The 14,418-nt window shown below is 39.4% G+C and overlaps 3 protein-coding genes across 4 annotated transcripts in view; 2 read left to right on the top strand and 1 right to left on the bottom strand.

Annotated features, from left to right (window-relative positions):
- Positions 1–976: 976 nt before the first annotated feature.
- LOC113154102 (gap junction beta-3 protein-like) lies at positions 977–1,708 on the top strand. Its single transcript, XM_026348110.1, has one exon. The coding sequence runs from the start codon at positions 977–979 to the stop codon at positions 1,706–1,708; it is 732 nt and encodes a 243-aa protein (XP_026203895.1).
- Positions 1,709–3,185: 1,477 nt separating this feature from the next.
- tmem54b (transmembrane protein 54b) lies at positions 3,186–10,351 on the top strand. 2 transcript variants are annotated; one of them, XM_026346615.1, is made up of 6 exons: positions 3,186–3,300; positions 3,984–4,180; positions 4,635–4,694; positions 6,662–6,853; positions 8,498–8,644; positions 8,777–10,351. In XM_026346615.1, exons 1-6 carry the CDS (start codon positions 3,288–3,290, stop codon positions 9,125–9,127), a joined length of 960 nt encoding a protein of 319 aa, XP_026202400.1. In that variant the 5' UTR covers positions 3,186–3,287; the 3' UTR covers positions 9,128–10,351. The 2 variants fall into 2 exon arrangements, with proteins under 2 accessions (XP_026202400.1, XP_026202401.1); XM_026346616.1 differs by lacking the exons at positions 8,498–8,644; positions 8,777–10,351 and adding an exon at positions 7,149–7,638.
- Positions 10,352–10,741: 390 nt separating this feature from the next.
- The window catches only part of LOC113153104 (hippocalcin-like protein 1), a 29,042-nt gene continuing 25,365 nt past the window's right edge, over positions 10,742–14,418 (bottom strand). The window contains exon 6 of the mRNA XM_026346569.1: positions 10,742–13,686. Coding sequence (XP_026202354.1) covers positions 13,589–13,686 — 98 coding nt within the window. The 3' untranslated portion in view covers positions 10,742–13,588. The remainder of the gene's footprint in view (positions 13,687–14,418) is intronic.

Genomic DNA, 14,418 nt, shown 5'->3' on the forward strand with positions numbered 1-14,418 from the left:
ACCCTTAATTACCAGTGTTTTCCCTTTGCTGTGTAAGTTTGCCAGTTTGCCAATAAAGACACCACAAAACAGTACAACTTTTAAGGTAAAAGTGAGTTTAACGCCCGTTGTCCATGGAGCTCCTGGCTGAGCGATCAGTATCAGTTAGTGCTAAGACGAACTCATGCTCACAGGTACCGTGAGCTAGTAGGGTGAACGTCATGAGTAGTTGGAGGTTTAAAGGAAAACCAAGGGTGGATGCCAAAAGTCACCACACCTCCAGATTATGGTCAAGTGTTAACTGTCCTATGCAGTCAATGCCAGAAACCCACTGCAGGAGAGAGGTTCTTAAAGTTACCTGCTGAATGTATTCCTACAATAAGCCTACTTACCAAACTGGCAACACAATGGACTGAGAGGAGGACCCGTATACTCTAAAGGTGAGATGGAATTTTAGTTGTAACTTTGTTATTGTAGGTTATGGCTAAATCAGATTCAGTTTTAAGTCTGTCTGCAAAGCAAAACTCATGCGATTTAAGTAGAAAGGTAGAACTGAAAATGGACTATGTGTGTGGAGGCAAGTTAAACAACTCTACATTAGAGCTGCAGCCTAAACTTTCCTTTCCACAGTGCAGTGTTCAAGTATTTAACCGTGCTATGGAAGGTTGTATGTGTTGATCACAACATTTAATCAATTATCAAAAGCATCTTCAAAGTTCAAAGTTTATAGAACTTAAAGAGATTGTTTGATATATAAAGTTATAAAACTTAATATAATAAAAAATATAATAAAAAGTTTGGAATACAGATTGCTATTAAATCAAAGCTTTTTGCATATTAATTTTTGTAGTTTTTTTCCCTTTTAAAACTGTGTATTTCTCTGGATCAATGTATGACTTTTTATTACATTCTGCTTCTACAGATTGTAAAGTTTACATTGTGCAACATCTAAAGATAGGCTTCTAAAGGGGAAAACCACTGAACCAAAGCCAAACTCATGGATTGGAAGTTTCTGGAGGGTCTTCTTAGCGGAGTCAACAAATACTCCACTGGCTTTGGACGCATCTGGCTCTCAGTGGTGTTTGTCTTTAGGGTGCTGGTCTTTGTGGTGGCTGCTGAGCGGGTCTGGAGCGACGACCAGGGACACTTTGACTGCAACACTCGCCAACCAGGTTGCACCAATATCTGCTATGACTACTTCTTCCCCATCTCCCACATTCGCCTCTGGGCTCTCCAGCTCATCTTCGTCACTTGCCCTTCCTTCATGGTGGTGCTACACGTGGCCTACCGAGAAGAGCGGGAACGCAAATACAGAACCAAGCACGGTGAAAACACTCGGCTGTATGACAACCCGGGCCAAAAGCATGGCGGCCTATGGTGGACTTACCTGATCAGCCTCTTAATGAAGACCATCTTTGAGCTCTCATTCCTCTACTTCCTCCACTACATCTATGATAGCTTCAAGCTGCCCAGGAAGGTCCAGTGTGATGTCTCGCCCTGTCCAAATTTGGTGGACTGCTACATATCACGGCCCACTGAGAAAACAGTTTTCACCTACTTCATGGTGGGGGCGTCTGCAGTGTGTGTGGTGCTGAACATCTGTGAGATTTTCTATCTGATCGCGTTGCGGATGGTGAATCTCAAACGCCGAGGCAGCATACGCACTTCATCTAGAAAGATCCACCCTGACATGAACTGTGATGCCTGCAAATCCTCCTTTGCATCATAGGTGGAAAGGAAATTGCCAATCAGTCTTCTTATGTCACCCATTGATTAACTATAGTGTGATCATTTTCCTCCACCAGAGGACAGGTTAACCTTTCTCAAGAGTGACTTAATACAATACTCACGTGCCTTTATGGTCATTAAAAGAGTTATCACTCACTGCAATTGATCCTTGTGTCCAGACTAGTCGTGAAATGATCTTTTTCTGACAGAATTTAAATTTAAGAGATAGAGGACACTCATTTGATGTGTCCAACTCAGTAAATCATTCCATATACATAAGGGCATGTCAGAACCACTGGAAGATGTGAAGAGGGATTTTGAATTTTGAAATTTATAGTAGTATAGTATTTATAGTTTGTTTGTTTTTTACATAAATATCTATTTTGAGACCCGAATTTTTTTTGTCAGTGTCATGTTATACATCCTGTTCTAATTCATCAAATCAAAAATTAAAAGGGACTAATCATAGATTTGAGACTACAGTTTAGCTACGACTACAGCATACATTATATGTATTAGTATATTGCGTGTTTAAACTATTGTGAAAACACTGAGAACAAAGTCTTATTTTATCTTGCATAATAAAATGAACATTGACTGAAAGGATTTTTCTCTGCTGCTTTAATGGCGGCATTTCTCCACCTGGTGGCATTAAAGTCATACTACATTATAATGTGATTGTGAACACTTCAGAAATAGCTATGATACATGAAGGGGATCAAAGTGGTTATTTTGTTTATACAGCTGTTTTCTTCTAATACTACCATTAAGTCTCTGCACTAGGCTAATCCTATTAGGCTACTCATGATTGACTCATAGTGACAAATGGGTTTTTCAATTGTGCCAAATCTTATATTTGTTTCTATACCTATTTGCAGAAATCGAATTAAACATTAAAAAAAGTAAGATAATCAAAATGTCTTTGTTATGTTTTTAGTTTTTTCAGGAACTAGCAGGTGTTAACAGGTCAGTGTCTTTAAAAGCACACAAAACTATGAATGGAGTCAGTTGCATGCATGTATGAATGTATCAATGTGTGTATGAGGCATTTCCATCGGTTTTCTACCAGAAAAACATGAAGTAACAGATGCGTCGCATCCAAGTGTTGCTGAGATAGACAACAGGTAATCAGCATCTTTGGTTTCAAAATAAAAGCATCCAGTGACAGTAAGAAGACTGTACGAAAATTCTGAGGGGTAAAAATGTATTTACAATGTTAAATAAACACACATTATTTTCTAACCTTTAGTCTGGTAATTTGAATGACATTTGCACTATTTTGCTCAATCCGCCATTTGTCTAACTTTCGCTTTAACGCTGCAGGACGTAAGTTAAGACAATGTAATAAGGGAATTTATGACAAAAATAAAAATAATTTCTAGAAACTAGTACGACCACCAAACTCCAATGCAGCGCTCGAAGGGGAAGATTTTATTTTGAAAAACTAAAAGAAGAAGCGCCACTTTGCGGCTGTCTCCACACCTGACTGGAGAGAGGTGGTTTGGAGAAAAGACAGCAACACGCCGATAAACTCAACACGAGATTCCCCGTCAGTTTAAACGAATGGTGACCTGACAGACATGGCCGGTACAGGTAAATAACATTCCGCATTTAAATTAAACAAAACAAGTCTATTTTGGTGTGGTAAGGTGTGCACCACCAATCTGGAGATTGGGGAACTTCAGGAAAGCAATTCACCAAAACAAAACAATTTGAACATTTATATCAAAGTGATGGCACTAATTCGTGCTTTATCCTGCTATTTTACATTAGAATTGACTTTACAGTCATGTTGACCTATTTTGCACCTGCATCCTTTGGCCTGCATGCCTAAAGCAAGAGAGGCTGAAAGATGTGTATTGTGTTATTGATCTGAGAGGATCCAGAAATGTGGGAGTAAGAATTTGGAGATGGCAGCAGATTAAACAGAAATTTGTCTTGTTACATACACACAGGAGTGCAACTCATCCAGTCTAATTCCAACGCCTGATTGCAGCTGTGATTGTAAAATTAAGCAGCACTCTTCTTAATATTCTGTACAAGTCTAACACTGATTCAGGGCAGTTCCAGTTTGTACAGCCTGTACTGTAGTTATGTGCTCAGCAGCTAATCATTAATATAAGTGACATCTCTGCTGGGTGTTTGACCTGGCTCCTGTGGCACAGATCAATATAGCATAGACAACACAAATGATGTAACTTTATCTGAAGTCTTTGCAGCTCTCTCTGTATTGTATTGTGACTCTGCAAATCCCCCTTTGTCCTGTCCTTCCTCAGGATTGTGTTGTGGGAGCCTGGAGGAACCAAAAGCCCTGATGAAGATGGGCCTGTGCCTTGTTTTCGTCGGCCATGTTAACTTCCTGTTGGGAGCGCTGGTGCACGGCGTGGTGCTAAGACACATTAGCCTCAGCAATCACAACACGGCCGTGGAGGTCGTCATCTCCAATGTCGTGGCGCTTGTCACTGGCCTCATCGTAAGTGCACATGCATATCAACATATACTCGCTTTAGCATTGGCAGATTATCTATGTATCTATCTATCTATATATATATACACACACACACACACACACACACACAGCTTAAATCTAAAAACAAGCTGTAATAGGTATATATATATATATATATATATATATATATATATATATATATATATATATATATATATACACACACCTATTATTACAGCTTGTTTTTAGATTTAGGCTGCTTTATCTGAATCAAGATGCTTTAGTTTCTGAATTATCATCATTGCTGTGGTTGCACAATGCATAATGCCACTATTGCTACTAATTCATCTACTCCTTCAAAAAAAACATAATCTCAAACTGATCATTTCAATTGCTATTATGAGTTAGATGTAACATTAAATATTTAATATATTAAATATTTAAATGTCCTTAATTCTCATCTGTCTTCACTTTGCAGGGCACTGTTGTTGGCATTCTGGCTATTATCCTGTCTAAAAACAAGAAGAGCAGAGGCCTGGTTTGTATCACACTTTTTTTGTCACTATAGATTTGGATGGTTACAAGAAGTAACTAAAAACATAGACGAGTGACTGCGTGCAGCGGCAGTCCTTTTTTCTGAAAGCATTGACTTGCGCACTGCTGCTCTATTTGCTGATCCTTCCCTACTTTGCCGGTTTAGTTTTCACGGTGCTCTCTGCTAACTTTGATCTGTCTACCTGCACTGCATGTACATTCACCAACTCTTTAAATTCATTTTGTCTGTGTGATCAGTATGACATAAAGGAAAAAATAGCTCTTGCATGTTGCCTCAGGTGTGTGAATGCCCTGCCCTGCAGAGCTGGAGTCGTATGTTTTTCTTCTCTCTCGCTCCTGTCGAGCAGCGTGACTTCTGCTCTCTGCTTATTCAGTCAGCTGTCGGGCTGCTCAGACAAGACTGATGAGGCAGCAAGCTGAATGCCATGAGTAAGACTGGGGTGAACCTACTGTGATAAACCTCTGCTTACTCTCTTTGTTAGCAAGAGTGACATGAACTGGGCAGGGCAGAACAGCAGTTTGAAATCCTCTGTCGTTATGTTATCTTATCTAATCCTCCAGTCATCACAGGAATAACATGTAATCTCAACACACCCTTTTTATTTAAATGGAGCACTGGTTACTACAGCCTCCAATCCTCCAGAGAAATTATTTCTGACTGTTCTTATCTGGTTTCGATTTAACAATTCCGTCATCTTTACAGAGCTTTTCAAAGCTCTGGAGACGTGCTGCGCCACTGTCTCACCTACTGTGTACTTATTTAAGGATTGGTTTCCCTGCCCAGGATATAATTTCATATCAGCTGATGGCTAATAACTTATGTAATGATACACTGTATTGGGAGTTTTGATAAGACTGGTCTTATCCTGTTATTATGAACAAATCCCAAACCAACAAATGAGTTAGTCCATTTCTCAGAATGTTCAGATCTTACTGTCCTGGCTGTAGCAGCAGCTGGGTTGAACTGAAGAAGTGAACATCAATCTGCAATCTTTTACTGTACATAATTCAGCTTTAGTCACTGTTGAAATATGTCCTTTCATGCTATCACCCGAGTTTTGATTTATGTTTCTGTGATGCCAGACCAACCTGGAATCGTGTTTATAAATGAAGTTTTTTAAAAAACAGTGAACTTAGGGCAAAATGAAGGATTTCTTTTCCCAAATGTTCCTTTATGAACATATTTTCACTGGTCTTAATAAAGCACTGAGGTGCCGGAATGTCACTGTGCTGTAAGCACAGCCATTAATCTGTGCAATTAATATGTAGTAGTACTAAGGTAAATCTAACCATTATCTTTCAAAGAATTGTATTTTATGTGACAATAGGCCCTCTTTTTATTTACCAGAAAGTATCCCTCAGGTGCACCAAAGCTCAATAAGGAACTACCACCTGCACAAACAAAAAGAAGGAATTGTGTTAAAGAGGTTATATTATGCATAATTATAGAGTCATAGTTTTAGTCTTTGCTGAGTCATTTAGGCTCTCCTCCCTTCCAGTGGACTGGGCTATGACTTGAAAGTCACAGTGACTGAGCACCATAAGGAGAGTCTTGCGACAGTTGACAAACCAGACAGAGACAAGATTTTCTACATACATTCAGCCCATTTAGTGGTAGTTGGTGTTGCTTAACATGGATACCCGTCAGCACCACAGTGAAGTTATGGCAAAAAATACAAAAAAGGTTAATGTAGCTCATATACAGGACATCATCTTGGTTCTGCCCAGTGGCAGTTTGTTATGGCTAGTGTGCAGGACAGAAACACTTACAGCAACTAAGACCTAATGTCACGTACAAATAGGCAACCCAATAATGTATTGGCGCCTTAACTATTCTGCATTTGCTGCAGATGCTCCAGTTTCCCAACTGTGTGAGCATTAAATGTTCATTATATCAGTCAAGCTTTTTTTATTTCCTGACAAGTTATCTTTCTTGTTTTTCTTCCTCAGACATGGTCTCTTTTCTCAGTCAGTCTGGGTGCAGCAGTCATGGCGGCAGCTTCAGCCATTGGACTCTTTGTATCTGTGGTTATAGCCATCGTTCAGAATGGGCGGAGCCTCCTGGCTTACTGCCGCTTCCCTGATGCCATTGGCTACTCCGCTGTCAACAATGAGTGTCCATTTGACCCCACGCGCGTAAATGTGAGTGTACAAGTGTGTGTGAGGCAGTTAGACACTGAGATCAAAGCATGAACTGTGACCTTTTCCTCAGCAGCTGGCTGCTGGAACATCTGACCATTTTTACTGAGGCAGTGTGCACATCACCGTGCAGCTCTCCCTCTGTGTATGTGTCTATGGATGTGTGAATGCAATGTGGGGAAAGCAGATGAGGCAGGAGTGAGAGGCTGGGTGTCTGTCTTTTTTGTCACTCAGTCTGTCACACTCTGCATCCAGCTGGTGGCAGAAATGCTGACCTGACCCTGTCTGTCCACTTCAGGCCCTGTTCTATTCCAGTGTGCTGGAGATGGACTGTCAGGCCCGCTCAGCCGCACAGCTGCATCCACACATCAGCGCCACTTTGGCATTTTAGCAGAGCTTGTAGTCTACTATTTGTCAGTTAAGTGACCTTTATCTTAAGCTAGAATTATACTTGACACGAGGAGTTAATCGTAGTCTCGCTATAGATGCATATAACACAGTTTTTGATTTATTGTCTGTGTCAGCTTTCACCCATTAATAGCACAGGCACTGCACTAGACAGATATTCCCCAGAGCAGTTGTGTTTGCATTCCAATTTTGGTATCTGTGGATGCACATTAGCTACATTCTAGCTATGGTGCATACTTGGATTGCAGCTTCCTTACCTCACACAGCTATAATGTAAGTTAATTTGCAAGTGGAACATATTATATTTATATATAATATAATATACAATATTATATAAATATTATACACCCCAGCATGCAAAACTATAATGATCCACAAAACTCAACACATGTCACTCATTCCAATCAATTAGATTTACTTTGGGGGGTGTGGGGTGGGCTGTACTCAGAGGCCAGCCCTAGTATCGGATTGGCCAAATCAAAGGCTGAAATAAATGGTTATCATTACAGATAATAACGTATATATTTGTATTACACAAAAATGTTTTTTCTTTTTCTTTTTCATTCCCTTTAACTGACTTGCTTTAGTTTCTTGCCCTGTCGGACTCCAATTTAACAACGGTTACAGTATTCATACTGTGTCATCATAACCACTAAAAATCAGACTGGAGTCATAATAAACAATTTTTCCAGCACAGAAGTAACTACATTTGTTGTATTCTACTGAGACTGCAGAACATGCTGTTAACCCAGAGTTTCTTATTAGCTGGGGACCTCCAGTATGGCTGCCAGAGGGTATATTACATCACCTGAAAATGTGTTTTGAATTTTGGTACTGAGATTCATAGTTGCTTAGAGGCAGTAATGATGCAAGGTTTATTTTTGTGCTTCGTTCCAAAGAAAGTTCCAAACTTTGGACTATAAACTTTAATTCCCTTTATAACCTGCAAGTCAGCATGTCCGACAAAAGGCAGCTCTTCATCTTTGTATTCTCTGTGCACTTTCACTTTATACATTCTGCTCTGCATATTTTATTCACAACGCTGACTCTCTTGTGCTGAAATTCCCAGACTTGCTGCTGTTTTTTTTTTTGTTTTGTTTTGTTTTGTCTGTATCACATTATTACCCACAGGTCACTACTTCACGGTATGTGAAGCTGCAAACTGCTCTTGCTTCAGATTGTGCTCTGCATGGTCCAACTTGTGGCTGCCACTAACTGTACTCGTCTGTTCCTCCACAGAGTACCACTTTGCTCCTGTGGGTGCCTCTAGTCGTGACTTGTGTCATCCAGATGGTGTTTTCTGCTCGGTGCTTTGCAGTCTGCCTTTCATTTCTGGGTGTCTCTTGCTGCCCTAACAGGAAAAGACACAAAAACTGCAGCACAGCGGTGAGAACACACTAGTTTACTTTAAAAGTGCAATACTTTAGAAGTTGCATAAGAATACTTAAATAGGACAGTATTATAAAATTTGATTTAAAAAGAAAAGCACTATAAAATAAAATGTCTGTGCTTGTGTAGATCAATGTTATGAGACCCATGGAAGCAGTTGTTGCCTCTTCCTATATCGAGCCTCCAAGGTACACTGAACATCTGACTAGGTGTGCTGAACCTCCCAGAAGTCATCATGAACCTCCCAGATGTAACAGTGCTCCTTCAGGACAGCAGCGCCATCCTCCTCCCCTTCCACAGCATCCTCCCCGTCATCCCCGGAGTCTTCCTCCCTCGGAGAAGCAGCCTCTTCGCCAGCCATACAGAGAAAGGTCACATAGACAAAGGCAACAAACAAGCACTGGCGGCCAGCAAAGGGCACTGGAGCAACACTATCTACTGGACAGGGGTACAATGGAAAGGTCCAGCTTCTGGATTTAGTGATTTAGTCATATTTGACAGGCCAAGGCTTTTTCAAGAACAAGGGCTATGAGCCTAATTGTAGGTATAATATTTTGACCCAAATATTGTACTCGCAAACATATTACCCTCTCAGTACCTCAAGACTATGGACTTGCAATGTTTCATTTTATTTTACTGTGCAGTGGATCTGAGCTCAACCTGATGGATGAAATGTGTGCAACACAGAGAATCTTTGGACTTTATCTTCTTATTTTTTTGCACTTATAAGGTTAAAGTTATTCATGTCAGTAGAGAAAAATTAGTTTTTGCTGGCATCACAAACTCTGTTAATAGAATAGTTGAACATTTAAATAGCTGTTTTACTTCATTGCAGAGAATTAAATGTGTGTGCATTAAGTATAGAGACAGAGTTAGGACATGATTAACTCACCAATCACTCACCAAGGAGCAGTGCTCGAAGCATCATTTCACTTTGGTTAGCTTTAGCCCTAATCTTACAGTGACACCAGATTAACAGCTTTGGTTTGGCTACTTGTGTTACATATTTGTAGCAGTTTGTCCAGATACTAACAATGTGTAGCCTCTATATAAAACAGAATCAATTCTCAAGATTTTGCACCATATGTGCTAGAATATTTCTTGGCTGGAAGCAGTGACTTCTTGAAGCCTTGTCAATATTATCACTTGTTTTCACACTTGAGTTTTTGAGTTTGGAAATTGCTTAGCCCAGCTCAGCATAAAACTAGAAGCAGGGATATCCTGCTACCTGGCAGTGCCTAGCAATAAACTGTGTGTTTACCAGCATCTCTTAACATCATTTATAAAACATATTTTCCCATCTGATTAATCTGTATACAAGCAAATAACATCTTGCAGCTAAATGAGGAGTTTCCTGTTCTTAGCGTTTGTCCATAACAGCAGGACTCTAGGATGTCACTGCTTGCCAAGGAATGGATACAGCATACAAGCCATTGTCAAAAAACAACTTGTAGTTCTGTTACAGGTTTTTTTTCCAGTATTGTTTGTTTTGCATAATAGTTGGATTTGGCTGGCTGTTTTCTCCCGATTCCAGCATTTATGCTAAGCTAAGCTAAGCTAATACTCTGCTGATTATATCTTCATATTTATTGTACAGACATGAGATTGGTGTCTTTTTCAAACTCTAAGTATAAGACATAAGAATACCCCCACAAATGAAACATGAGTTGGTAACTGAGAAGTGTAAGTGCATTTTCTTTCTGCAGTTAGGTCAAGAAAGTTTTTGTATTTATTTAATAAATAAAGTTTTTATTGAAAATGATACAGCTATATAACATATATCTATATGTTTTGTATCTGAACTGTAATGGAAAATATGTTATTTTGAAATATATGGCAGTGTCAGCAGCTAGTAACTTGACAGGTATGACTGGTTACACTCACATGCAGACATACTGACAGGTTGATGCAAACACAATCATCCACACCCTGTCAAGTGTATGTTAGTGAGGACTTACAATCTACCCTGACAGGTTGCAACTGCTTCAGCTTTCAGGCTGCTTGTCCATGGTAAAACACTCTTAGTACCATGCATATCCTAAATAACAAAAAACAGTCCACACGTGCAGTTTTGAAACACATAGGTATATTTTGATTTTAGGTCCAACGCAACAAACATGACATCCTCTCGTGAGGTTTTCATGCAACAGAAAAGTAGGAAGGGAAGAAAGGTAAGTTGGGAAGGAAGAAAGAGGGGGTGGATTTATCCAACACAAGGTACCAGTTCATTAGAGGCAGTGAGAGTATAAAAGGGTTAAACCAGAGTAGACTGGGGGTTGCAACTGTTGTTCCTTATCCTACCAGCAGAAGGCAGTGATAGTATAGGATTTCCCAAAGCAGGTGCAGCTGGTTAGGAAGCTCCTGTGCAAACATTAAAAGTTAACCTTCAGTCGGTCCTAATGTTGTGGGTGTAGCTGCTCCAGCACAGCTTACAGCATCTCAATGCTAGATCACTCTGCCACCATCACAAATCTTAATTCAGTTTGTGGAGCACTGAAATATTGGGCAACACATTTAATTAATAGCAATTAGCCTGATGTATTGGGCTGATATTGCCCATTTGTAAAAATCAGACGTGTTTTATTAGGTCTGATTTAGAGTTTCCTCCCAGAACAGCTAAGAAACACATTTTCCTCCACATGCGATGGAAGTGGACGCTTGGCTTTTATTCTTTTATCTTTCAAATAATGATATTAGTTTGGATTTCAACTGAGTACTTCAGTGGACCATTTAGAAATGATTCTCTAATAACATGAGAATAAAATCATGAAAATCATGAAAATCCTGGTGGTGAATTCAGCCCATTTTCTTAGTGGGAAAAAGGCAGAAATACACTACTGTTTGAAATGTTTGAAATATTATAACTAGAAGTGTTTACTAAAATAAAAAATATTGCCAATAATATGCACTTCAAGTATCTAAGTTAACCTTTTGCTGTGTGTTTGCACTAAATTTACAGTATATTCGCCTCAGTAATGTAGTAAAACTGAATTATGCAGTTGCTACTCAATTAAGGAACCTTACTATTATACTAAGTCCATTACCAGATTAAATGTACTTAATTACACTCCATCTGTTACCTATATATTGTTCCTCACTTGTAAGTCACTTTGGATAAAAGCGTCTGCTAAATGACTAAATGTAAATGTAAATGTCAATCTATAACACATCACCTAAAGAAACAATATGGTGACAACTGAAAAAAGTCATAGTTGAAGTAGTACTTCACGAAACTTCACTTGTGAATATGCAAATATTCAGTTTTACTTTTGGGTTTGCTTCACAGACTGAGTTTGTGCTGTGTGGATAAAGACAGAAGATGGCAATAGTGATCTGGCAATGGGAGTCTTACAGTGATACATGTAAATTGCTAGGATCACTGCAACCAGTGGCTCTGTTTACATATGCACAGTATTTCAGATGGAGACTTTTAATGTGCAGAGCTTTAAAACTCTTCAACAGCACACATAAATACTTTATAAATTGTATGTTTAATTTGATGTGAGCTGCTGTGCCTCAAAGTCCTTCAACGTTTTGGTGCAACATACATAAATGAAATATGTGAGAATAAGTGTCCTAAATATTGATGATGTAGTGCTAATATAAACACAGCCACTGATTTCTGTCAGATTACTTCATACTGCATGTCTGAAAACCCTAAAAGCCCAAATCAGAACAAGTAACTGAACTTGCTCCTGTCTCATGAAAACATGTCCCTTCATCTAACTGCTCTGTAAGCAGACTAATCCAGGAGGTTATAAAAGCATTCAGCTAGAGAGTGATGAACGAGCCCTTAGTGAGTTCTCTGTCCGTCAGAGGAAAAGAGAGTGGGGTCAGGTTGTGTCCCATGACAAGTATTCAATCTTTTCTGCCTGGTACAGTGCTGAGGAGGCTGCAGAGCTACAAAAAGATACTGCTGTGCATTAACTGTTTCTGTAGATTTTCGCTGCAGTCTGGTTCATAGGATCATGCAGTATAGTGACAGATTACAACTATCTTAAGTTTACTCCTCATTGATAAAGAACTTTAAAATACTTACAAATTAAGAAACAACACAACATGATAATACTGTAAAAGTTAGCCTCAAGCATACTTGCAAATTCACATGCACACACACGCATTCAGACCATATGCACGGCCATAGTTGATAAACACATGGCGGCTCAAAGGATATGTGCTACTGGTGTCACTGATCAAAGCAATATGGAATCTCCTTATTTCACTAAAATTCTACTCTTCCGCCTTAACGAATCCACAAATCCCAAACAGATCAACTCGCCACTGTAAACTGGGACATCGTCATCAACATATCAAAGTAAAAGCATGGTAACGAGAATAAAAATGAATAAATAAAATGACACGAAGGAGGAAAACAATATGTACAAATGAAAAATAAAATGAAACAACAAAATGCTAGTCCGACGTCAATAAAAACCGAATGGGATCTTAGGCCTTCTTTTTCTCAGCGAAAGATCATATAGCAGTAAAATCCCAAGTGTACCCCACCCACCTCCACCCCACTACCAGCCATTCACATCACACCAGTAAGCTACGCTACATAATACTGCCTTTCAATGCCAGAAAGTGTGCACCATACGTGAAGACTTCATCTCATGATATACATAGAAGTACAGTATATACATGATATACATGTGTGTTGGAGGAGAATCCCCGCCCCACGACATTAACAGACGCCTCTGTTGATCGATAACTAAACACATGCTTGTCCCTTAATTTTTCCCAAATATATATATAAAAAAAACGCAAAGTAAAGTGACAGTGATGCCTTTTCTTATTCTCCTTTAAAATCCTGCCTCCATCCTTGCACAACAACAAAAATAAGATGATATGAGAGACGAGAACCATCATGCATTGATTTGAGTGACTGGTTTGATAGCAACTGAGAGGTTGAGGAAGAAAGGGTCGCAACTGGTCAGGGCTTCAGAACTGGGAGGCCGAGCTGGGGTCGCACTGGAGTAGCCGAACAATGGAAGGGTCACTTTTGGCACCTTTGATAAACTCCTCCAGGGACAGTTTGCCTGCAGGACAGACACAGAGAGAGGAAAGTCAAAGCAATGATAAAATGACATTTTTTTCAAATGTAAGCAGAACAGTGCAATAATAGATGTTACAAGGATTTGAATGTCAGTGAAAAGATTACAGCTAGGTTTGTTGAGGTGTTTTTAGCTGTTAGCTACAGTGTGTGGCTCTGCAGACTGCCATGGAGGTTGTGAAAATCTCAGGGTTTCTGGTTTCTGTGGTTGGTACGGACAATATGTCTCTGGGCGCTTTCGAAACTGAACTTTGCTTTGTACAGTCCCTGAACGCCTCACATGCACATCAAGTGAACAATCATGAAGGGGTAATATGAGGAAGGACTGATGGATGACCACAGTGTAGGTCCACATCGAGTGAATGAAGCCTTTGCTGCGCAAGGGTTTTAAAAACACATTTTGTTTATTTGCTTTTAGATACATTCAGGTGGCACTGAAACACTGATTATGGCTCCCAGAGGTTGAACTCTACTGACTATGGTGACTTTTTCTCTAGCACCACTACAGACTTGCTATTTTCTAAATATTAAACAACATAGAACAAGACACCTTTTGGATCACACCAGCTGTAAATACCATGATATAAAAGTAAAAATATTCATAAAATGTCAGACAACACAAATAAACTGGTCTTACGGAAGGGACTGTATATATACAAGAAATGTTTCAATTAGTTATTATAGTCCTGTTGTCTCCTGTCCCTCTGTACAGTATATT

This window comes from Anabas testudineus, chromosome 11 (genome assembly GCF_900324465.2).
Source record: "Anabas testudineus chromosome 11, fAnaTes1.2, whole genome shotgun sequence".
NCBI lineage: Eukaryota > Metazoa > Chordata > Actinopteri > Anabantiformes > Anabantidae > Anabas > Anabas testudineus.